General features: G+C 42.7%; 1 protein-coding gene across 4 annotated transcripts in view; it reads right to left on the bottom strand.

Moving 5' to 3' along the window:
• Positions 1-26,569, bottom strand: part of RIN2 (Ras and Rab interactor 2) — a 124,397-nt gene that overhangs the window by 82,881 nt on the left and 14,947 nt on the right. Inside the window, exon 1 of one of the 4 annotated variants that reach the window (XM_006118558.3) lies at positions 25,728-26,054. The exons of 2 other annotated variants lie outside the window; for them this stretch is intronic. In XM_006118558.3, coding sequence (XP_006118620.2) covers positions 25,728-25,763 — 36 coding nt within the window. In that variant the 5' untranslated portion in view covers positions 25,764-26,054. Of the gene's footprint in view, positions 1-4,628; positions 4,653-25,727; positions 26,055-26,569 lie in introns of those variants that run through there. One more of the 4 variants, XM_006118559.3, reaches the window with a different exon arrangement.

Raw genomic sequence — 26,569 nt, 5'->3', positions numbered from 1 at the left:
CGATGACCAGAGATGAAATAGCACATGAGAACAAGCAAAGGGCATGCCTTCACCTTGGAGTTAACACCCCAATGGAATTTATGAGCAAGCTGATGAGTTCACCCTCCCCCCCTTGTAGTGCCTTTGTTTCAGACTGTCTGCAGATTCAAGATAGCAGTGACCTATGAGAGTTAGAAACTTTCAAAAAACAAACACAAATTCCACAGAACCTAATACGATACAGAATAAATATATTAAGCAGCCCAGATCTAGCTCATAAACTGGGTATCGGAAAGCTCTGAACTGACCAATTTCTTCTCCCACTGAAGTCAACATTGAGTGCTTTTGAAAATCCTACTCTAGATCCCATTTTTGTAACTTACAATTATCTACACCTGTTTGGGTCTTTTTAAAATTGTCTACAGTTGTCAGTACAAGAACATATGCTGACTGTTTGGAAGTATTATTTATGTATCTAGTAGGTCATTGGGAATAACCACCACATATGACATCAGAGCAAGAATGTTACAGCAATAAAGAGGAAACACCAGGGTTTTAAAAGTAAATAAATAAAATGCTAATAATGATTTCAACAACAAAGCTGCACTCAAAGTCACTGAACCTTATTTCTGGCGGTTAAATTAAAAGCTCCATAGCTTTAAGAAAATGTAGGCTAGCCATATTTCTCAACCTCTTTTTAATCAGAATGAACATTTCTACAAATCAGATTTGCTCTTCAGAGAAAATTAAAAGAGACTCAAATCTTCAGATTGTAATCACATCATATGAGCCTTACACATTTTGTTTACCATTTTCTTGGTGCAACTGCATTACGCCATCAAACAAATTGTATTTTATATTCTAATCCACAAAGCCACGGGCTGTCCAATTACCATGTCCTTATCTGGATCTTGGCAAACTTAAATTCTTCCTTTTGAGATTATTTCCTTTTGAAGGTCAGCTGAAAGCCTAGTTCAAGCAGCACATTGATGCAACCAAACACAGTATCACTTTGAATATCTATCAATTAAAGGCCTCAGTATGAAAACTATCTTTGGTGCCAGGACTTTAACAGACGCCTTAACTCAAATGTTGCATTGTGTTAGTACAGCTGTATGCACAAGCAAAAGTATTATATTAAAGAGATTCCAACTTCCGCCAGTTTTCTGACTGCAGAGATTATATTCATTATTTCAAATTATGCAACTGTCTTATGCCTATGTAAGTTGTCGCTTTACTGCCATGCATGGATACCTGAAACACAGATCACACTATGGGGATGGCGAGTGGGGAGAAGAGCAGCTCCCCTGGATAATTACTCTCCTTGTGTCGGTCGGCATTTGGGGGCAGGCACTAGGCCAGGCCTGGGCAAAATATGGCCCACAGGCCAGATCCAGTCTGTCAAGCCACCAAATCCAGCCCGTGGAGTCAGTGGGGAGCCCCAGGTAGGCTCCCCTGCTTGCCCCGCAGCCCCATTTGCTAAGAAACCCGGCTGCTGGGTACTTTCTCTTTGAGTTCAGAGGGGAGGGGGGCGAAGATTCAAACGCTGCTCCTGCCCCCAGCACAATCCCATTGGCCAGTTTCTGGACAGACCCTGGCCAATGGGAGCTGTCTCCTGCTCACTCACTCTAGCACATGGCTGAGCAGGCAGAAACATTTTAAGCTCTGAAAGCCTTTAGCTCTGCAGGCGGGCAAGTCTCCTGGTGAGAACCTGCCTTTGGCACTTCAGTCCCTCCCTTCCCCAACTCTGTGCCCCACACTCCTGCCCCGCTACTCCACATTCACTCAAACCCCTTCCCAGATCTGACACCCCAATCTCCTGCCCAAGATCACAATCCCCTTCTACCGTAAGTCACACGCCAAAACCCTGCACCCCAGTTCCCTGCCCCAGGTCACAACTACCTCCTTTGCCCAAACTCCCTCCCGGACCCCATTCTCCCTCCTGCACCCTAATCCCTTACACCAAGCTCCCTTCTGCACCCAACCTCCCTCCCAGACCCTGCTCCTTCTCCATTAATATTCTGGAAGAGTGCAGCCCTCAACCACTTTCCAAAATCTTGGGAGTGGCGCCCCATCAAAAATTATTGCCCACCCCTGCACTAGGCCGGGGTGGGCAAATACCAGTTCGTGGGCTGATTCGGGTCTGCCAGGGTTAGCCCTCAGTGGGCACCCACACAGACATATTTATCTGTGCCTCTGCAGGTACCGGGATCACAGCTCCTGTTGGCCAGAGATTGCCGTACCCAGTTTCCACCCATGTGACAGCACTTTTAATGAGCAGTGACAGTCCAGGAATTGAACTACTAAAATCCCTATCAACAGAAGACCATGATATTGACTGATTTTGTTTTGGCTCCCACCTGTGGGCCGGGCCACGCGTTGAGCCTCACATAAACCCAAACCACACCACAAGCCGCAAACAAATGGGCTGCATGTTGAGTAGCCCAGATTTAAACAGTCATCACTGCAGGAAATGAACTAACTTATTTTCTCCTTTATTGTAATTAAACTAATTTAAGGGGGAACAGTGCTTTCCTCTCTCTCTCTGTACGTGTGTGTGTGTGCGCGCACGCAATATAAATATTTTACACAAACAAACTCCGAGGGACTGAAAATAGAGAACATAAATACAATCTGCGCAGTATAGCAATGTACCCTATACAGTACACAATTTACAGATTACATTTTAAATCAATGTTTAAAATACTTTTTAAAAAATAACTTGCCAGAACAGACAGACAGACAAATTGATCAGCATGGTATTTTTTTGTCTAAACCTCCACAGATTCATCATTTCCTGTTGTCCCTAGATTGACCACAAAATGGCAACAACTGCAATTTAGTAAAATCCGGGACTAGAGAAGAGTGTAATGAAGCATACATCCGCAGAGCAGTAGCGGTATCCTTACACAAGTGTCTCTCATCTAATGGCCAAGGCATATTTATTGGAAGAAAGGAAGATTCCAGAATGAGCTGAAGGCAGGTTCTGTAAGTAATCCACTCTATTACTTTGAAGAGCAGAAATAGCCAATATGTTACCAATTAAGGTCAAAATTCTCAGAAATAAGTAGTGATTTTTCATGCCTCGGTTTCTGCATGCTCAAACTGAGATGCCTTAAAATATGGCCTTATTTTCAGAAAGTTCAGGGCCCACACATATGAAAAATAAGTCCACCGTAAGGTGTCTGTGAAGCCTCTGAAATTTGCTATTTTCTCTTGAAAATTGTGACTTAAAATTGCCATGCACTATCTAGTTAGACTGAAAACATTTAACAATTTTCTCATATGAATGAACTTCCTTGCTCTAATGTCAGTAACCCAGGGGTTCAATTTAATCGAAGAGATGATTTATAGCACTCCTTATGTTTGGCTACTGTTCTCCCTATTAAGTCCATCCTGCTACAATATATCTGTAATGCACAAAACACACTGAGAGGAGCAGAATGTAGCAAAGTTAGTGCAGCAAGCCAAGTCTTATGTCAAACCGGGTTCCCGCGAATGTGGTTAGCCCAAGCAAAAATAATTCACATTTCTAGAGCATTTTCTATCCAGTCTTCAGTTTTCAAAATACAAATGAATTAATCCTCCAGCTCCCCTGCGAAGTAGGTATAATTCCTATTTTACAATGTTTTCCAGAGACTTGTAGGGTTTTTGCTGAAATGGACTTCTTGCCTCATTCACTCTGCACTTAAAGTAGAATTTTCAGAGGTGCCCTTCAGCTGACTCCTAATAACGACAATTCCGATGTCAATGTTAGGCCAATAGGGAATGGTTTTGAAAATTCCACTGTCTCTGTATAATTGACTTCCAGGATTCTGTATACAGAGTACATGAAGTAGCATGCAGTAGGAGACACTACTCATATGCAGAAGAGAGTTATATTTAGATAAGCAACCCTAACTTCCTTATATCTAACTTTAGAGAGCTCAGAAATGCCACCCTGACAAGACAGCAAAGTAATTTGAAAAAGCTGCAAAGACACTCTAGGATTCCAGTGAAAAGAAAACATGCATCTTTTAGCCATTTCATTATTTTAAGACTGTTAAATGTAATTAGAAAATTTGCATTCAGGTTCATAATTCTCAAATGTAACTTGTCAAATTATAATACTGAAACAGTTTATGTTTTTACTTGTCTGCTATTCTAGATAGATCAGTTTTATTTAATAGATCATTTTATTTTAGAATTATAGCTATTATATACATGCAAAATAAGTAGCGTTTCCTTAAATTTTCCCCCTTTTGCTCATTCATTATGATGAAAACAAAGAAGAAGAAACATTGAGAAGTCATCTAGTCCAGCCCTTGCATCACGAAGAGAATTTTTAGTGATTACTTTTCACTGAATTCTGGAGATTGAAATGAGGGTTACCATGAGTTGGAGTAAGAAGTCCTCCAACTTGACATTATTTTGAAATAAAGGCTTGTAGCGTATACCCGCACTTTGTTATTTTGGAATAATGTCAATTATTCCAAAATAATGCTGCTGTGTAGACATAGGCTTCGAGACCAAATCCCAATGCCTTTAAGGCTGACAAACATTTGTATTTATTTCCACAGACACTAGAGCAGGCCACAATTAAGTATTCATGACAGCAAACCTATCATTCCAAGTTATATTTTAAAATAGAATTCGCTTATAGTACTCACTATTAGTTTTGGTTGCAAGCAATTTCTCAGGATATCTGCTACAAATAATTGTGCATCTGGACTTGTGCGCAGCCTTAAAAGTTGAGGTAATGATTTACTAGGAGGAAAGGTATATTGTAATTGTCTTACATAAGACAGCTCAAGGTTAGTAATGCATTCTTACCAACGATCTTTTGAAAGTTTCAATAATTTGGCTCCTATTACTCTACCATTTTACTTACAAACTGGGGTATCACCTGCTTGTCCTTAAAAACACCCCACATTTCTTTCAGAATCTTTTTATAGCATTGCTGGCTTCCCCTTTAAATTATAGTAATTCTAGGAACACAAGTTAATATTGTTGTTTTAACTGTTATAGTGGTTAAAGTTTAACAAATTAACTCTCTCAGAGGATAAAGAATCATACATGGTGAAAGAGGGGAAAAGATCCAGTGGTAAGGCAGTAGCCAAGACTTGGGAGATCTGGATTTGAGTGCTCCACCGCAGATTTCCTTTGGGAACTTCAGCAAATCCCCTAATCTCTCTCTGTGTTTGTTCCCTATCTGTAAAAACAAGGATAATCTCACTGTCCTACCTCACAGGGGTAAGAATATAAGGTACTCAGATACTATGGTATTGTAGGGGCAATGTAGACAGGCAAAATACAAGATGGCAATAAGCAGGAGAGAAAATATAAGACCAGTAGGCTGAGAGCAAAAATCAGGAGAGAGAAAAGGAAAGGAAAAGGAAAGAAAGATGGCTGTAAATAATAGGGAACCCTCTTCCAAGATGAACACTGGAGTTAAGGATAAGAGGACAACACATGACCACCAATACACAGTCACTGAGCACATAAAGATAATTAAAAATGGAACTCTGGGCTTCTACACCACTATATATTAATCCCTCTCACTACAAACAAGGGCTACACCCATGACAGAAATGTCAATGCTATTTCCTCTTCATTTGACTTACCAGAAGTGTCACACCAATAAGTTTTTATATATTGCACTGAACTAGAAGTAGGTCTTTATAAATACATTTGTAGAAAATTGAGAGTAGATAAAGAGAAGTACAGAACTTTATTGTCCAAAGTCTGCTTCCCATCCTTGAATTTATTTGTGGGGAAGAGAGGAAAGTAAGAAGTTCTTGAATGAAACCTTTGTTTCTTGCATTTTCTGTAATTCATAATTTTCTTATGAAGCTATTGCATGGTGTTACTTCATTTGCCTAAATGTGAATTTAATTGTTAAAACCCTGATAAAAAGTTTTGTACTACAGGCAGTCCCTGATTTACGCGGATCCGACTTATGTCGGATCCGCACTTATGAACGGGGCTCTCTCGCCCCGGAAGTCGGGGCGAGAAAGCCCCGTTGGTAAGCTGCTCCGGTGCCCCTGGTCTGCTGGAGACCGTCTCCAGCAGACCAGGGGCACCGGGCGGGTTCCCGCGCTTCTGAGGCTTTGCCAGAGCAAAGCCTCAGAGGTGCGGGGAACCGCCGCTGCTGCCGCTTCAATCTGGGTGCCTGTGGTCTGCTGGGGACCCCCCCGCGGCTGCGGCTTCAGTCCGTGAGCCTGTGGTCTGCTGGGGACCGTTTTTCTGGCATAAACTCCATCAGCGATGGGCAACCAAAAATAGCGAGTGGGCCACGTGGATGGCCTTCCCTTCACCTCAGCAGCTGCAGCAACTCACGGTCCATGTTCCACCTGCACAGCCGCAGACCTCCTGTTTGCCCCTCTCATCCACACACCTCTTGTGTGTTGGGGAACCAGACCCCTGCCTTTCCTACTCCTCCCCCTTCCTCGCAGCACTTTTGGAGTGCGCAAATCTGCCGATTCGTGCTCCATCCCTGCTCTTCCCCCTCCCTCACAGAGTTGAAATGCCACACAGTTGTTCAAGTTCTGGTGGGGGGGGAGAGCAGGGACGGAGCACAGATCGGCATCTAAAGCGCTGGGAGGGAAGGAAAAGAGTAGGAAATGTGGGGATCTTGTTCACCAGCGTGAGAGGCATGTGGGAGAGGGGAGCAGACAGGAGATCTGCGGACCACAGGTGGAGCCCCAGTGGGTCATATGTGGCCAATGGGCTTCAGGTTGCCCACCATTGAACTACACAGTCTTCAACACAGACAACCCAGACTTGCCGACCACAGGTGGGCACTGGGAGGCAGAGGCTTCAGCAATTGTTACTGAACATGCACACTCTTTGTGAGCATGCTCAGTACAAGCCAAGCAACAAATTACCACCATCTGTCCGCCCCTAACCCAGCAACATGTTGCCTCTGATCGCGGGGATTTTTGTTGTTGTTGTTGTTGTTCATGAACAACAGTGCATGAAACACATGACTAACAGAAAGATTATGATGTCATAAAGGCAACTAGTCTTCATATCACGCCCAGAAAGTTAGTACACAGATATCCCAAATTATATAAATCACAAATAAGGTTCTCAATTATTTATCCCCACCACACGAGACTGCATTTACAGCCAGTTTTCACTTATTTTCCTCACTGAACATTCACCTGTAAGATACTTTTGCAAAAATGCCATTAGCTCCTTCTAGTCTTCTCTTCTGCCACACACTCTTCAAAGCAGCTGTGAATTCCTCTTGCAGATTCACTGTATATATACAGTGAGTCATGAAGTTTAGTACCAGAGGAAAAAACACTTTTATGACTCAGTGACTGAAAGAAAAGGTTTTCATTGGAAAAACCACAGACATGAAACAATGGTGCGTAAATGTCTCAATTCATTTATTTTATTCTTTATCGCATACAAAGATTGCAGGACATATCTACTTTAACAAAAACAGACTTTTATCATCCCATAAAATAATAAAAAAGCCTCCAAGTAAATTTAATAGACATTAATGAGAGCAGGCACAAAACAGATCTAAATGTGCATAGCTTTGAGTGTCCTAGATTCAGTTAGGATGCACTGACGATATGCAGAATGTTTCAGAACAGCATAAGATCACTACTATTAGGCTTCACTTTAGAACAGGACCACATAGAGGAATAAAATCATCATAATACCCCATTGCTCTTCCCTTTAATCCATAATGGCAGCAACGTGATAGTAAGATCCTTTTAGGGAAAATTACAGTCTCTCTCAGAATGTGTAATTTGTTCTAGAATTACACTCTCTCAACTACGCTATGGAAATAAACAGGGACCGAGCCAGGTACAGCACTGAACTGACTCACAGACATTGTGTGCCAACATACCAGGCAGGATAATCCTCAAAGCATGCCAAATTTCTTGGCCTTTCAGAGAAGCCACATATCAGAGTGGATAAACCTATGAAAAAAGTTTTATTGCCCCTTACTTTTTTTCTGATCCATTTGGTGCTCAAGATTCCACAGAATGCACTAAACACTTCACTGTTCTGCTACTTTAAATGGAAATTCACCTGTACCCAAGATTAATGCAAACTTTGCATTAAACAGAAACATTGCTGCAACCTGGACTACAATACAGCTAGGCATTGCTCCGTATTATTGAGGTTACTGCAGTTCATATATCATAGGAAAACAGAAACCGACTATTTTATAACGTAGGAACAGAGCATAGGATCTCAGGGAATCTTTTTGATAGGAGTGTTATTCTCTCACTCTTAGGACCTTAGCTATCCTTTTTGGGTAGTTCATTGCCAGTAACAGAGGTGTCCGTTGAGTTTGTGACCCCCTCATATTTCAGAGATGCTTAACATGTCAAGGTTTTATTCCCTGTACTCAACACCTGTCCTTCCTGCACTTTTAATTTCTCTCCTAGCCTATGCCAGAGACAGATACATTTATATTCTTGACATCCCTACTAGATGTCTTTGACAAACACCGATGTCCCTTGGCACCTGTCAGCTTTCCTCCAACTCCAGTTTGGGCAATCAACCTTGCAAAATGTAGTCATCCAACTGTCTGTAACAGCAATCTGGTTCCACTTTGATTAAGAGACATCTTTCCCTTTCCCAAACAGTTCATCATTGCCTTATAAATGTAACTTCTTCTACTTGAAGTTAGGCATGTGAACAGGTAACCGGTTAACGGGTAAGCATCAGAAGCCAGCCAGCAGCCCCGGGTGGGGCCAAAGCTGGTAGCTGGGCTACAGTAGTCTCCCCCTGTCTTCCTGCTTAATCGGTTAAACGGAATGGTTAACCAGTTAACTGATTAACTGGAATTTTTCATCCCTACTTGAAATCATCATCTTGTCCGCACACAGACATGCACAAGCCCTACGGTCTCACTGTTCTTATCCACAGAACCAGAAGAAACATAACATAGAAATTCTGAATATAAATCTTAATAATCTAAATATAACTTCCAAGTCATCTCTCCTAAGCCTCTTCTTTTACTAGTAGTACCAATATTAACAACCACAATTCTCAATAGATGTTTGTCTATAATATGTTTCGAGAGATCTGCCAACTTTCCAACTGATAGAAAGCAGTAGTTCTCACAAGCACTACATACTCAGCTATTGGTATTTTTAATGACTAGGCAGATTTACATGAGCCCCAACACTTCACTATTTGATTCTTTTGAGGCAGAAGAAAGAGATTACATTTTTTTTTTTACATAAAATATCTATCTACCCCTTACTTTTTCAGTGCAATAAAGATAATTTGGTTTAGGATTCATATGCCCATGTTGAATATAACAATTCTAAGATCTCATCGACAGTCACTTGGGCATCAGCACTTAAGTCACTTGAGGCACTTTTGAAAATGTTCTCTTGTAACTCTAACTTTGACGTATTTAATTTGTTCATTTATATCGTTAATGCTCTGCTAAATGGATTGTTCACACAGCTGACCTGTTTCTTTTTCTTACTTGCTAGGCTTTTCCAAGTTCTTTTTTTTTTTTTTTTTTTTTTTGGTAGCTAACTATTTTCTCTACAAGCCAATTTACATTTTATTCTGAATATTTACCAACAAGATTGGAAAGATGCCAAACCGAAGGCCTGGTCTAAGTGTGTTTAATTTTCTGTCAAGAAAAGAGGATAAAAGTAATAAACAGTGAAATGATACTGAGCATATGACACATGCTAATAAACCCAGGAAATTCAATGCTAAAGGTTGCTGAGAGGTCAGCCTTGAGCTAATTCCATGGTTTACTTTTTCTTTCTTAATATAACATGCTTTGGGATAGGCTGAATGTCAGCCTTAGGGCACTCAGTGCTAGGTTTGTGTTAGAACTCTAGTGTCAGGTAAACATGTTATCCTTCTCTCAGCCACAGCTCCCCTCTGGACCGGATCTTCACAGAACATTGTTCTCTGACCTCTCAATGTCAGTTTCCTTTCCCTGACCCCCATCCTCCTCCTCCCTCAGACACTGTCATGTGCCATTCCTGTGATTTTTTTCAATCAATTTAGTCTCTGCTGGACCTGTCCCCTTCTCCGTTGACTGTCTGTCAACTCCACAATCTCAGTTATAAGTAAGACTGTGTTTTAGTCACAGAATCCATGACTTCCAAAGACCTTTGTGACTTCAGCCAGCACCAGTGGGAAGTTGCAGGGTCCCCTGCTGCCTGTGGAGGCAGAGAGCGCACAGTGAGGTGGCGAGAGATCCCTACAGCGCTCCACCACCCAGGCAGAAGAGACCGTTGCTGCGCTCTGCCTCTATCAGTGACAGGAATCCCCACTGCCCCTGGCTGCCACAGACAGTAGGGGGATCCCTGCAGCTCCCCCAGTCTGAACTCCTGGCTCCCCTGAACTTCTGGCTCCTGCAGACAGCAGGGGATCCCTGCCAGTCCCCTGACTGTCAAGGCAGGGGAAACCATTGGAGACATGTGCCTTTGTGGGCACAGGGGGGACACCCAGAGCTGCCAGTGGAGGGGGGACCATGGTACTCCCAGCCTATCTGCAGCTGCCCAGGCTCTCCTTTTTGTTCATGAATTTTTCATTACTGCCCGTGATCTGTTTGTGACTTTTGCTAAAATTATCCATGACAAAATCTTAATCTTAGTTATAAGCAAACTTCCACCTTCTGTGACTCCTTTGCCCTCTCCCATTAAGCTTCATACCCTGCATAGCCCCAGTAAGGATGTTAAATATCAATTAATTGAATAGTCGATTAATCTCATGAATACTTATCGGTTACTCAGTTATTCTATAGTCCCCAGGGTGGGGCCAGCAGCCAGTACGCTCTGGCCTCGCTCTCGAGGTGTCCCGTCACTCCATGCTGCTGCCTCTGTATCAGAGGCAGCAGTGTGGGGTGCCAGGCGGGAGCTAGTCCATGAAGGGAGCCAGTTTAAAAACCAGCTCCTCCTGTGAACTGGCTTCCTGTCGCCCTGCACTGCTGCCTCTGATACAGAAGCAACAGCGTGCGGTGGCAGCCGCCCGTCTGGGGTGGGGAAAGGTGGCTGAGCTCCCAGATCTAGCGCAGGCTGGAACTGAGCCAGGCTACCTGCCTGGCTCCTAATACACTTTAAATTCAGAGCCGCAGCAGAAGAGGGTCCAAGATCTAGCACAAGCCAGGGCTGAGCCAGGCTGCTGGCCAGCCTGCTAAAAAATGTACTGGCAAGAGGGAGGAGGGAGAAATGCGTGTAGTCTATAGCATCAACCTATAAGCTTTTGCTTATCAGTTAATCGTTTAGTCGTCTACACTATTACATACCTAATCCCCAGGTTTGGGGGTGTTCTTTTTCCCCCAGAAACCACTCTCTCTTTTTCTCCATGCTGCTGAGCTCTAGGAGAGGCAGTCCCAAAGACAGTCAGCTTTCTCCAGTGTACATTGTTCCTTCTGGTTCACACCTGTCCTACCCATCCTACTCTTCCTCTTGCATGCCTCCCGTACACAACAACCTGTCACCATTTTAGGTCTTTGCTCAAGCGCTCTTTTCCTTTTCTACCTTCCTCCATACTCTCTGCCTTAGAGCTTACAGGCAATACTAAAAGAATCTAGCAGGTGTGTTACATTCCCTGGTTTCCTCCCAGCCGCTTCCATTACCATGTGTCTGACCTGAAGACGGCCAAGTTTATTCTCTCTAATTCATTAGATGTTTCAAACTGAACCAATCCCTGCACATTTCCTAACCTCCATTGCTCCCGCCCCTCAATCCCTTATCAATAAGGTTCTGACTCATGGAGGTCACTTCCATTTTCTGCCCAGGGCTTTAGCTCTCAGCAGGCAGCCCCACAGCTCTCAGCTGCTACCTGCTGGGCAGCAGCAGGTATCCTGGGGGAAACCCTAAGCCTAAGCTGCTGTGGATGCTGAACGCTCCTCCCCTCCCATTTTCTCAGGGATTTTTTAATAAATAATACAGACGGGTCACAGGCTCCCATGACTGTTTGTTTATTGTCCACGACAGGACCATGATTTTTATTAAAAACATCCGTGACAAAATCTAAATCTTATTTACTGCAAATTATCAACGGCTGTCTCTCCACTAGCTCCTTTCCAGTATTGCCAACTAGGGATGTAAGCAACTAGATGACTACCCAATAGGCATAAGCTTACCTAGTGTGGGGGGGAGGAGCTGATGCTGGGGGGAGCCAGCTTAAAAGCCAGTTCTTCCCAGCACCATCATGTTTTCAAGCTCTTCTCCGCAATCTAAAAAACACACTTAAAAAAAAGCTGAGAATTTTACCTAATTACATATCACAGGATCTGGAATATAAAATAAAATATCAAATATGAGACTGGCAAAATCCTGAGCGTTGGTAATGCTGCCTTTCCCCCTGCATTCCTTCATGAAGTTGTTTCCCTACCTCTAAGAAATCCTCACTTGACCCTTTTCTCTTTCTCCACACATCCCCATTCCATTTGTTTATACAGCTATACTTACTGAGCAGTTTGTTCCCATTGTTAAATTTCTTTCCTCCAATTCCTTCCTTGACCGCCCCATCCCCTACAGTTTGACTTCAGCTTTCTCTAGTCCACTGATACTGCCCTAAATCTAAAGAGTCTTTTCTCCATATTCCTCAATCTCCCTGCTGTCTTTGAATCAGTCAGTCACGTACATTCCCATAAAAACCTTCCTTTTCTTAGGCTTCAGTGCACCTCTTTTCCTGCTTCTCCACTGAAATGGAGAATCACTTCTTCAGGTTACTTACTGTGAATCTTCTTCCTGTCTCCTCCCCAGTCTAGTGTTGTCCTCAACATCAAGTGTTTCTTCTTGGTTCCTTTATTTTACACATTTACACTCTGTGATGGTGTGTCTACCCAGCAGCGTTATTTCTGAATAACGGCCGTAATTCCAAAATAACAATGTGAGCATCTACACAGCAATTCTGTTATTTCGAAATAAATTCAAAATAACAGACAGCTTATTCTGACTTCTGTAAACATCATTCCATAAGGAATATCACCTATTCCAAAACAGATGTTTTGGAATAGCAGTAGAGTGAAATAGCTTCTCCCCGGGGCCATTCAAACTAATTACTCCCTAGTGCATCCTGGGGCTCTAAATCGAGGCAGCACATCCACATTAGGGAAGCCTGCTTCAGACTAATGTTGAGACATCCCTGTAGTGTAGACATGCTATTTCAAAATAAGCTATTTTGGAGTATTTCTTCCAGAATAGCTTATTTCAAAATAAGCATGCAGTGTAGATGTACCCTGAGCGTCCACAGACCCCTAACCAGGGTCATTCTATCAGCTGTTGGCTGTTCTCTCAAATCTTCCCTTCCACTTCAACAGATCCTCCTCTGTTTATGCTCCCATTTCTCTCTTTCCATCATCTTCTCATCAATGTCCCCCCACTTTCTTAAATTATAGACAGCAAAAACTGATCTCTGACCTTATCCCCTCCCCATCATCTCTGACAACTCCACCTATTCCTTCGCTAAAGGCCGTCCCTCCCTTCCCTCTCCCACCCCCAGAATACTCCTGCCAGTGAAAGCATCAAAAATAGGAATAGATCAGAGATGAATGATCCTTAGGGCAATGGGAAATGGTTAAAACCTCTTCCAGGCTGTTTCTTGATGATGATTATGATAAAAAAAATTAGGGGAAAACAACAACTGCAAGAGAACCTTCCCTGCTGCCTACATTCAGCTAAATTTGAGGCAAGAGGCTTATTCTCTGTGCTAAGCAAACTGTGCAAAGGCATATTTCATTTCTCTCTTATGTGCTGGCCAGAAATTTCATTTTTCCTACATGACCTTTTCTTTTCTATTTGCCTCCAGTAAGGGTGGCTCTTCTTGGCTTAATAGTCCAGGCCAGAAAGTAATTCTGGAGGCTTACACTAGCCTAGTAGACATAGAACACAGCCACAGGGGAGCTTAGTGAGCAATGTATGAAGGCTCTGTTGCCCCTTTGCTGAGAGGCAACACACGTCAACAACTTTGATTGCTTTTCCAACAGGAAAACAATCTTAGTGATACGGGGTACAGGTATGTTTTTAGTACAATTTGTACACCGGCCCTTGAACAGAAATGGTCAAACAACACACAGCAATCCTTCTCTTTCAGAAATCTCAGGCCCAAACCAGCAAACCCAATTGACAATTTCTCTCAAAAAGCAGAGCCAAATCTTGCATGCAGCTTACCACAGCTCCCCCAGAAGAATATTCATCACAAAACTAAGGCCATGCCTATACTAGCAAACTTACAGTTGCAGAGCTGTACTGATGGAGATGCAAGATCACTTGTGTAGCCACATGATGGTCTCCAGTCAACAACATTAAACCACCTCAATGAGTGGCAGTAGTAATGTCAGCAGAAGAAACTTTCCTGCTGACACAGCATTGTGCACACAAACACTTATCTAAGTGAATTTTATGTCACTCGGGGGAACATTTTTGCACACCCTTCAGCAACAAGTTTTGCCAATGTAAGTGGTGGACAGGACCTAACAAAAATTCTTCAAAAGTTACATACTAGTCATATGCTAAGAAATAACTTGAGACCACATGTCACAACAGCACTTCGCCTCCACTCTGTCCTGCCTGTTTCCCTTTGCAGGTAGCACGCAGAGCATTAGGATCAGAACAATTTGATGGAAACTTATTTAAATGGTTTGTTTTCCCCCTCTAGATTTGTGAATTTAAAGAATCTCTACAAGTGGAATGCCTCAGGAAGGGAAAGCAGATGCTTCCCCTCTTTTTTTTAATCTGTTTGCTTATAAGTTTTGTTTTGTTTTTTCTCACTCCCAGGAATTAGGAAGATTTTTTTTTTTTAAACTCTGTGAGGAAAAACCTAGCCTCATCTGATAGGATCAAAGCAGTGACTAAACTAGAGGAGGAGGGTTAGAAGGAAAACATGCTGGTAAGCGCAGATGCTGAGTCCAATAATTTATATTGAGGGATTTACGTAATACAGGATGTGTTTAATTTAAAATTGTGTGCATTATGTATCTGGTCTGAGTTAACGTGTGGTGGTAAAACCCAATCCGCTAACTACACATTTTCTGGGCTAAATGCTTTCTGGTACACTGGGACCTGGGATATTCCCATGGCTGATGGTAAAACATCATGAACAACTTACATGAATTTTGGAGAATACAATCACTGAAGGTGCTGGTAAATAGGTTTCACTGCTCTTCTGGAAAAGAATAAATTAGCTTGTTTGAGTAGTGCAACTACAGGCAGTCCCCAGGTTACGTACAAGATAGGGACTATAGGTTTGTTCTTAAGTTGAATTTGTATGTAAGTCGGATCTGGCTCCAGATTCAGCCGCTGCTGCTGAAACTGACCAGGGGCTGACTACAGGAAGCTGGAGGCAGAATTGCTCTGCCCCCAGCTTCCTGGAATCAGCCACTGATCAGTTTCAACAGCGGCTGAATCTTGAGCCTGGGACAGAACAGCTGGGCTGCCAGGTAGGTCCCTGCAGGACCAACCCGGCAGCACCCCAGCTACTGTACCCCAGGGTCCACAACAAAAGCCTGGTCTGCTGGGTGTCAAAGCCTCAGAGGCACGGCACCCCTCCGTCTCCCCAGCTTTGCTCCAGGTGTCCCTGGTCTGCTGGAGACGGTCCCCAGCAGACCAGGGGCACCAGGAGCAGCTTTTCTCACCCCGGAGGTCGAGGTGGCGGGACCGCTGCGCTCTGGGCAGTCTGGGTAAGTCGGATCCGCGTAACTCGGGAACTGCCTGTAGTATCTGGGAGATGTGATTAAATCCCATCTTCTTCCAGAGCCCATTCAAATAAGAAAACTGCCTGTGAGTAAAAATGGTTATTTTGGTCGTAGACCTTAATTTCAACTCCTGTTTTTAATAGGATGGTATTTGGATAACGTTTTGTTGCTATTACTGACTGGCACTAATGGGATTCTCTCTATGTATAACAACCCTGCAAAAAGGGATAAAAAAGCCTCAGCAGCCCCAGATAGAAATCTGTTCACTTATGCTTAAACACCAACACTTCTCCCAGCTCTATGTAACACACGCATTCCTGGACATTAATATATGAACACTTCATACCAACCTTGCACACACACACACACAAAACCTCTGTGCATCCCAAACTATTACAATGCAAAGGAAGCATGTTGTAATGGGCTGGAACTTCAGAGGACATTAGCTGGGCTCTATTCCTAGCTTTACCACGTCTGCTGTGTCTAAGAGGTCACTGTCCCTTCTCTGTGTCTCTATTTCCCTTCCCACCCTGCATCAACCTTGTTGATGTAGACAAAGTTCTTGGAGCTGGGAATAGCTCCTACTATGCATTTGTAGAGTGCACAGTGGAAGGGGCAGCACTCCACATGCCACCATAAGATCATAAGCATACATAGTGGCAACATCCATTTGATAACATAAATGTATTACAGAACTTTGACTGGTTCTGCCCATTAATCTCTCTTTGCTAGGATTAATGACATTCCAACCCTATGAGCAGCTTCAAACAGCTGCCATTTCTTTAAGCAGCCTTTCCTTTCTTTTTCCCCACATGTGGAATTTCACATGAACACATACTCATCCCACACCCACATACAAATTACACTTGCATTCCATATTCAGCCCTAGAGCAGTGCGTTTGAGATGTGTTATCTCATGAGCACAAAAGCTAGAACTTGGGAGCTTACCGCCAGAAACATTGCTGTCTTCCACTAAGACAATGCATCTAGTCCTGGGTTGTCTGGAAATGTTAGATATTAGATAGATGACCTTTTATGAACAGAAAAGCTATTTTATGTTATTTGCAGAAGGTCTAAAAAAAGTATATGATTTATATTTCTCTCTGCTTCTAGCACTGTCGGACACTATAAATAATGTACCTGACTTGACAGAAGTATAAAGCATTCAAATGCTTCTAAGTGTCTTCCTGTTAAATATGTAGATTTTATTAGATTTTATTTTTATGACAGTGGTATCCCAAATGTCTACCACCACTACTAGGCAATTACAGACATGCAGGATGACTTGATACCTGCCCCCAAAGAGCGTACAATGTAAAACAATAAAAGGTAAGAGAACAAGGTACAGCAAAGAAGTCAGAGTAATCACTTGAAGATTATATTTCTCTTGTCCTGCTGGTTTTATTTACAGAATACATGCTTATGTAACAACATATGACTTTTTGAGAGGGCGGTGGGGGGAAATAACAAGTAAAGGATACATTTGAACCCAATGCAACAATCTCTCCAAGTATCAGCTTTCTACAGTCATGACACTCAATTTTAATTGTTTAACCACGTAACTCTTTTGATGGGTTTTTACATCCCTAATGCATACTGACTGTATATCACAGGAAATTTCCTCCCACCCCCCCCCAATCAGTGTACTAAAAAAAATCATGATACTTGGCAGGTAATTTCAAGTTTGGTTAAGAATCGAATCACTTTCCTTATATTTAAAATATGTACAGGAATAGTGCAAAGATCCAGAACTTCCACTTGAATTCTTCTAGCATGTATGTCAAATCTGGAAGAGGGCCATTAAAACGATGTTGGCAGATGCAATTACACATTTAGGGTGCGTCTAGACTGGCAAGATTATGCGCAAAAGCGGCTGATTTTGCGCAAAAACTTGCCAACTGTCGACACTGGCCGCTTGAATTTGTGCAAGAGCACTGACATTCTAATGTAAGAATTCAGTGCTTCTTGCGCAAATACTTTGACACTCCCGCTCAGGGATAAGGCCCTCTTGTGCAAGAATACTTGCGCAAGAGAGCCAGTGTAGACAGGGACTTTAATTTTTTGCGCAAGAAAGCCCGATGGCTAAAATGGCCATCGGAGCTTTCTTGCGCAAAAGTGCGTCTATACTGGGCACAGATGCTTTTGCGTAAAAGCACTTTTTGTGCAAAATCATCCGTGCCAATCTAGACACTCTTTTGCGGAAATACTTTTAATAGAAAAACTTTTCCATTAAAAGTATTTCCGCAAAATCATGCCAGTCTAGACGCAGGCTTACTATTTTTTACCTTTTCCCAACCTAATCATACACGTCAGAATGAGAGCAAGGGAGTAAAAACAACAACAGGAAGTCCTTCATAGCAATTTGACTCTTTGGTACGCTAACAGTTGATAAACTGTAACTATTTGACAAGTTATGTTCTGTGTATGTTTTCTGGTAATTTGTGTTTGCAGTGTTGTTGTGGCTGTGTTGGTTGCAGGATGAGACACAGGTTGGTAACGTCTTTTTATTGCACTGCCTATTTTATATTATCCACCACCTATTTTATATTATCACTGGTCCAAAAGATACTACTTCACCTGACTTGCTTCTTTGGTAAATTAAGTAAACTGTGTCTAAGTAACACTAATGGATAGATACTAAGAAGTTAATGGGATTTTTGCCTTGGACTTCAAAGAGACCAGGATTTTACACTGAAACTGCAATAAATATATGAGCTAAGTGTGGGGAAAATGTGTGTCGGTAACTTCAGGTAATTTTAAGTTTAGATATGACAAGATAGATACAGTTAAAATAACAGCTTCACAACAGATTCAGCTGAAAAGCAGCTGTGTTTCAGTTAGGGAATGTTAAAATGTGGGTAATTGTGTAAACATATAAACACTGAAAAAACCCTCAGTGGTTACATGCACCTGCAGCTGGCTCTCCAGGAGCCAGTGCGTGCCACTCCCAGGGAATTAGCTGCTACCTCCTAGCTCCCTGTATGTACCAGCTCCCACCTGCCTCCCTATGCTGCTGCCTCAGATTTAATTATACAGTTAAAATTATCTATGAAAAGGAAATCCTTAGCAACTTAGGTCTGTCTTGTGAATGTTAGAGGTCTTTATCTTGTTTGTAACAGATGCTGTGTGTCTTGCTTAATGTTTCAATCTACAATTTACTAAAAAGTTCCAAATAAAGTATGTATGTTCAAAAATGAATGATTGGGTATGGGTGTGATGAGTAAAAAGCAGAAAAGATGTTTGATTCTCATTTACACTTCTTCTGATACCTTTGTTGTATTTAGATACAAGCATCACCCTTTTGTTAAAAGATAGCAAATCAATTTGCCAAGGAAGAAAAAAAGCCTCACTGACTCCCAGTCTGGGCATATTTGTTGAATAACTTCTTCTATTTACACATATCTACCAGTCCTAGAACAGTGGTAGTCAAACAGCATGCAAGGCAATCCACCCTTTCAGGAATCTCAACCTAACTTCAGTCCCCAGGAAACATCTGTTTCATGAACTGGCTCTAACCAAACAGCAAACTTCCTATTACTCAAGAGTTCCCTTATAAAGACCACTCACTGCCTAACCACAGAACCTTCCATAACAAAAACTGACTATAAAAAGCATGACTTCCCAAAACTGATCATTTGCTTACTTGGTAGTTCTGTCTACACAGCTGCTGGGAGAGCAAGCCTGGCAGCCCAGCTCAATTTAAAAAAGTTCACTAGAAAAGTAACATGGACACTTCAGATCAGGCTCTAAAACCTACCTTCTTCTAAGGAAAGCTCCAGCTGAGCCCGAACATCAAAGCAATGTCTATATGGCTATTTTTAGTGCTCTAGCATGAGGCTGGGCTGTAAGACTTACTGCCAACAGCTGTGTACACATAGCCTACATTTAACAGAAACACCTGGTGACACCTGCCATAACAAGTATGCCTTCTTATGCTGGGTCATTTAGGAAACATCTGTCTGAGCAGGGAGTAGCTCAGAAGAAAACATGTTTACTTTCTGTTGTGGGGAATCCTGAAACAGCAGGTTCATCTTCAACGTTTGAGATGCTGAAGGAGGATCTGAATGGATATATCTCTTGTTCATACTAAGCATAAGAACTACAGTAAAAGCTCTTCTCCCGCACTCAATTAACCAGAAAGCTCAATTAACTGGCATTTCTGATATTTCCCAAGACAGATCTTCAGTCTAACCAACCAGAACTAGTATACTGCCCAGCACCTTATGCAATTGCATATTCTGCACTCTACTTTTATGCAAAAGAGGCAAAAGAAAAGTAAACAAGCTAAAATCCGGGATTTATTCAAAAAAGCAGGCTCCAGGGTGTGTCATAGGATCATTACAGATTCAACTCAATATCCTACATCAGTGTTTCTCAAAGTGGGCCACCAGCTCTTGGCGGGAGGTTGGGGGCAAGGGACTGGGGTGCTTACCTGGTGCAGCTCCCACTTGGTGGGGGAGCACAGGTGGCTCGATGCTGCCCTGTACTTGCAGGCACCTCCCCCGGCTACTCCCATTGGCAGTGATGGAGTTGGGGTCTACAGGTTAGTGCAGGGACGAAGATTCCCTTCGCTGACATTCCCCCAGCCGGTGGCAAGAGGGGGAACAGCAGCGCACAGAACCATTTCCTCCCCGCTGCCAAGCAGAGCCAGCCACACAGTGGTTTTAGCACCCGCTCCCCACTGCTTCCTCCCGCCGTGAAGAACAGCCACATGGGGGAGGGAGAGCGCCAAGGCCCAGAGACTCACTGCCGGGCTAGAGAACCAGCACCGGCTCACCCCGCTGCAGGGGGAAACCCTAAGCCTTGCCGCAGGCTGGATCAAGGCAAGCTGGACACCAGATCCAGCCTGTGGGTCACAGATTCCCCATCCCTGCCCTACATCATCTAGATCTCCAAGGATAATTGATGCTGACGGTTATGACCCTGAGGCGCTGCAGAATTCTGAAGTGCCTTCTGAATCAAAGAAATATTAAATAATCTTCATAATAGTTTTAGTGTTAAGGATTTGTAGTCATCTGGGAATATACCATCGCTGTCCACAGTAACATGTCGTGCCATAAAATAGCCTAATGTGTATAAAACTTTACTTGTATACATCCAAGTGCTCCAAGAAACCAACCACTCTGCAGTGCAGTATTACCACTGGATTGGTACTTGTATACCGTTTTATAGTTCATTTATTGTATTGTATTCCAAACATTGGAAAATTGGTATTTCATTAGTAAAGTACAACTGTCAGTTAACCAAAATATTCAATTAACCAGCATCACCCATTCCCCCAACATGCCAGGAGCTTTAACTGTATCATGCAGACGATTGCTCAGTATACCCTGTAGATTAACAGTGCTAATTTTACAACATTTCTTATAAACCTTCTGATTCATTCAAGCTTCCTAGTCCCAACACTACACAGGGGAGAGGTTGGGATTCCAATAAACAAGGTAGGGTTTTAAAATAACATTTTAAGGGAGATAAATGTAGTGCCAGCTAATAACATTTGTTTGCATATATTAATCATCTCCACTGTACTATGAACTAGATCTATTCCAGAACTGCACGCTTGCCAATAGAGCCCAGCAGTTGTTAGAATGTATCTATGTCTACCTCATTATCCTGGGCGTTACACTGACCTGATTTTTCACTAAGCCTCCAACGCTTCGTGTTCATGTTTTGGATGCCAAGTATGCAGTTGTCGAAAACAAACAATATAATTTTTCTTGGCTTGTTGATCAGGTCAGAACAACCGAATACTATTCCAGAAAAGTGATAATTAACCGCTGCCTGCCAGACAAACTGCTCCTCTGCACTTCACAATACTGAGAACATGAACTGACAGGTGCAATCTATTTCAAGGCTGAACATGAAAGCTCACTTTTACCTCAGTTTACTTCTAAATGCCTTTGGATGCCAAAAGAAAGCTAATGCACTCATTTGGCCCACTACTTTTCCTGAATTCCTCTGTGACAGCTCAATCAAACTCCATCCTGGACTCTGAGAAGACAAAATGACCAACTATATGTACATTCTCGCCAAACCAAGTCAGAAATAACTACTATTTAGAGATGGCATAAACAAGGAGACTGAAAAAAATAGTCCATTACTGAATATTTATTCACCAAAAAGGTATTTAACAGACTATGACAATGTCTTCACTTGCTGGTAGATCGGCACTGCTGCAATCAATACACTGAGTACCAATTTAGAAAGTCTGGTGAAGCCACGCTAGAGTTTAACCATTTAACCAATAAGCATCAGCTTATCAGTTTCAGTTACAGGTAAACTCCCATAGTGCAGCTGCTCCCTGGGAGTGGGGTCGGCAGCCGGTGCATGCTGGGAGTCACCTTATAAGCCAGCTCCTGGCTGCAGGCCCGGCTCGCGGGGAGCTGGCTGCCACTCCATGCTGCGGGCTCTGCAGTATAAAGCTCATACTGCAGACTCAGTGGTGTGAGGTAGCAGCCAGCTCTGTGCTAAGAGCAGGGCTGGTGCACTGGGAGTGGGACTGGCAGAGCATTATGGACTCTACCAGCCCCACTCCATCTGCTGGCCCCACTCCTGTGGAGCTGGCTGCCATCCAGCACTGCAGGATCTGCAGTATAAGCATTATAACATAAGAACTAGGGGTCGCCAAATGAAATTAATAGATAGCAGGTTTAAAACAAACAAAAAAGGAAGTTTTTCTTCATGCAGCATAGTGTCAACCTGCGGAACTCCTTGACAGAGGAGGTTGTGAAGACCAGGACTTTAACAGGGTTCCATAAAGAACTAGATAAATTCATTAAGGTTAGATCCATCAATGGCTATTAGCCAGGATGGGTAGGAATGGTGTCCCTAGCCTCTATTTCTCAGAAGCTAGAAATGGATGACAGGAGAGGGATCACTTGATGATTACCTGTTCTGTTCACTCTCTCTGGGGCATCTGGCATTGGCCACTATTGGAAGACAGGATAACAGGCAGGATGGACCTTTGGTCTGACCCAATATGGCCGTTCTTATACTACTCATGTAACTGAAGTTGCGTAAATTAGATTTACTGCTGTAGTGTAGACCAGCCCTATAACAACTCCTTAACCTTCCCTCTTATAGACTCAGGAAATTCAATCTATCTAGTTTATCAGAGTAAGGCCTATTTTCTATCTCTTAGTAATTCTTGTGGCTGTTCTACAAACCCTCTCCAATTTATCACCATCTTTCATGAACTGAGGACACCAGAACTAGACAATAATCCATTAGTACCCTCTACTTCTACCTGACTCCCCTGTTCATGCATTAAAGGATCACATTCGCCCTTTTGGCCACGGTGTTTCACTAGCAGCTCATGTTCAGATAATTATTTACCACAACTCCCAAATCTTTTTCAGAGTCGCTGCTTCCCAGGATTGAGTCCTCCATCCTGTACGTTTGGGCTATATTTGTTGTTCCTAGGACGTACATATTTATAGCCATACTATAGCACACATTGTTTGCTTGAGCCCAGCTTACCAAGTGATCCAGATTGCTCCATGTCAAGGACAGCTCTTTATTTGCCAATTTGTGATATCGATAGCGTAGGGTGAAGAATCAATCCATGCAGGACCCCACCAAAAATAAACTGACTTAGTGGTGATTTTCCCATTATAATCCATTTAATGTGTGCCATGAAACTAGTGAGACTAGGTAGAGAACTGTGTCCAATACTGGACAGCACACTTTAGGAAAGATGTGGGTAAATTTTGGAGAGTCCAAGAGAGAGCAACAAAAATTATAAAAGGTCAAGAAAACATGACCTATGAGGGAAAAAGTTTAAAAAATGAGCATGCTTAGTTGTGACAAAAGACAGGTGAGAAGAAACTCATCAACAGTCTTCAGATATGTTAAAGGCTGCTCTAAAGAGGATGGTGGCTAATTATTCTACATGTCCACTATAGGTAGGACAGGCAGTATGATCTTAATCTGCAGCAAGGGAAATTTAAAATATTAGGAAAATCTTTGTAATGATAAGAATAGTTAAGCTCCAGAATAGGCTTCCAAGAGAGAAATCCCCATCACTGGAGGTTTTTAAAACAGTTTGGACAAACATCTTAATTACATTACCCTACTTTACACACAGGAAGTCTGTAGTGGATCTAAGAATGGAACCCAGGTCTTTTAAGTGTCAGATAGCACTCTGATCTCTGGGCCTTCATTCCTCTAGATTCACTCATACTCTTGCTATAGATGGAAGAACATTTTAAAAACAGAAACAATTTTAGAAAGCAGGACATTTGAAACCATTATATTTTCTTCTCATACAACCAAATGTGACACTCAGAACGTTCTTGAATAAGTGACCTTCATAAGAACAGTCACACTGAGTCAGAGCAAAGTTCTGTCTAGCCCAGTATTCTGTCTCCCGACAGTGGCCAATGCCAGATGCTCCAGAGGGAGGCAACACAACAGGTCATCATCATGTGATGCCACTCGTTTCACCCATTCCCAGACAAACAGAGGCTAGGGACTTGCTAGTATGTAGTTGCCACGATCACCTGTAGAGCCCTTTTTAAATACTGGGAACACATTAGCTATCTTCCAGTCATTAGGTACGGAAGCTGATTTAAAGAATAGGTTACAAACGACGGTTAATAGTTCCACAATTTCACATTTGAGTTCTTTCAGAACTCTTGGGTGAATGCTATCTGGTCCCATTGACTTGTTACTGTTACATTTATCAATTTCAAAATGCATTTTCTATTCCGAAAACCAGAATAAGAGTCTCATTAATCAATGCAGTGACAGTTAAAAAAGGGAAGCTGTTCAAGTTTGAATGCCCAAAATTAGTGGCCTGATTTTCAGAGATGCCAAGTACAGGCAGTCCCCGGGTTACGTTCAAGATAGGGACTGTAGGTTTGTTCTTAAGTTGAATCTGTATGTAAGTCGGAACTGGCGTCCAGATTCAGCCGCTGCTGAAACTGACCAGCAGCAGCTGAATCAGGACTCCTGAGGCAGAGCAGCTGGGGTGCTGCCGGGTTGGTCCAGTAGCGCCAAGGAGCGGTGCTGCGGGACCAACCGGCAGCGTCCCACCTGCTCTACCACCGGCCCAGGGCTTTGCTCCACGTCTCCCTGGTCTGCTGGGGGGGGGGGAGCGCACTAGCTGCGTTCCCCCCCCCCCAGAAGACCAGGGAGACGCTGAGCAAAGCGGCGGAGGACCCGGGCGGGACCGCGGCACTGATCTGGAAGTGCCGCGGTCCCGCCCGGGTCCTCCGCCGCTTTGCTCCGCGTCTCCCTGGTCTCCTGGCTCCTCTCCCCTCCGCCCCCCCTCCCCAGCAGACCAGGGAGACGCAGAGCAGCTTTTCTGGCCCCGGAGGACGCGGGCGGCGGGACCAGGCGTCCCACCGCTACCATCGTCCGGGGCGAGAAAATCCCTGTTCGTAACTGCGGATCCGATGCAAGTCAGATCCGCGTAACTCGGGGAATGCCTGTACTCACAACTTCCACTAAAGTCATTCAGAGCCCCTGTACTCAGCAATTTTGGTAATCAGAACACTTTATATAGGAACCTATACAGGGACTTAGGAGCCATAGTTAAAGGGGTAAATATTTAAAAGGCAGTTAGATACCCAACTTCTACTGATAGTTAACCGGAGTTGGAAACTTCACTGTACTGCAGGCCTTTTGGGAAAAAACAAAAAAAAACAAAACACTTTTCCTCCACAAAGTAGGGTGTCTGAAGTTTGGCTTTGTCTTTATTCAGGTTTCTACATTAGTGACCTGTTTTTCAGAAGTGCTACATACCCCGGATATTCTAATGATGTCAGTGGGAGCTACCTAACCAACATGCACTCTTGCAAATCAGGAAGGTGCCCGAATATAGATTTGGAAGCCAGACTTTAGGTACTTATTTCTGAAAATATGGACCAAAATCTTCCAGAAATGATTAAGTCAGTAAACCTGCTATTTGAATAATAGACTGTGAGACTATTTAAGCCCATTCATCACACTTGTCCTATGAAATCCAGGTTTCTGTCAGGAAACTACTCCAAATCAAGCTTGGCTAATAACAAGTGGTGTTGGGTTTTTTTTAAATTTCTGTACAATTTGACAGAATTCAAAAGAGGACATCAGGTATGGTTACACACAGAAAAGAAAAAAAATTACCTACTTGTAATGTATTTTGTCCATCTGCCTCTTCCCCCATCCTGGAAAGAAAGCATTCCTGCAAACAGTATTATGCTCCACCTATACCAGGAATTAAGGAAGCAAACAATAAAACAGACGACTGCCAGTCACAATTGGCACATAGTTTCTTGGTAGGTGGAGTTATAATAATGTCTGTAAGGATGTTGATTTGGAAGGAAGAGGTGACTGTATGACAAAGTATGAATCCATTTTATAAAAGCAGCCCTCTCTAATCATTAGCTGAAAACAAATGTTTTTATGAGCACACTTAGAGTTGCACATTCTGCCTTCTCTTAAATATGTTAATGGCATATTCAAAGGCTCCAAGCTTTTCCAAAATTTTATTTAGTAAACCTCTGTACTCCCACCTAATGACAGGCAGATCTACAAAATACACAAAGAGCTTGGATTTAGTAGCTGTAACTGTTAGAGGTAACAGTTACAGCGTTATTACAGTTTTTTAAACCGGTGGTTCTCAACCAGGGTATGCAGAGGTCTTCCAGGGAATACATCAACTCATACAGATATTTGCATAGTTTTACAACAGGCTACATAAAAAAACACTAGCAAAATCAAATGAAACTAAAATATAAGCCCAATATTTATATTGCATCTGACTGATTTTATCATGGTAAAAATGAGAAAATAAGCAATTTTTTAATAATACTGTGCTGTGACATTATGTTTTTATGTCTGATTTTGTGAGTAAGTAGTTTTTTAAGGGATGTGAAATTTGGGAGCATTCAAGACAAATCAGACTCCTGAAAGGAGCTTGAGAAGCACTGTTTTAAACAACCTATACAATAACTTTCAATGATTAGCAAA

The sequence above is a fragment of the Pelodiscus sinensis genome, chromosome 3 (genome assembly GCF_049634645.1).
Source record: "Pelodiscus sinensis isolate JC-2024 chromosome 3, ASM4963464v1, whole genome shotgun sequence".
Taxonomy (NCBI): Eukaryota; Metazoa; Chordata; order Testudines; family Trionychidae; genus Pelodiscus; species Pelodiscus sinensis.
This window is presented reverse-complemented; position numbering and strand designations above follow the sequence as displayed.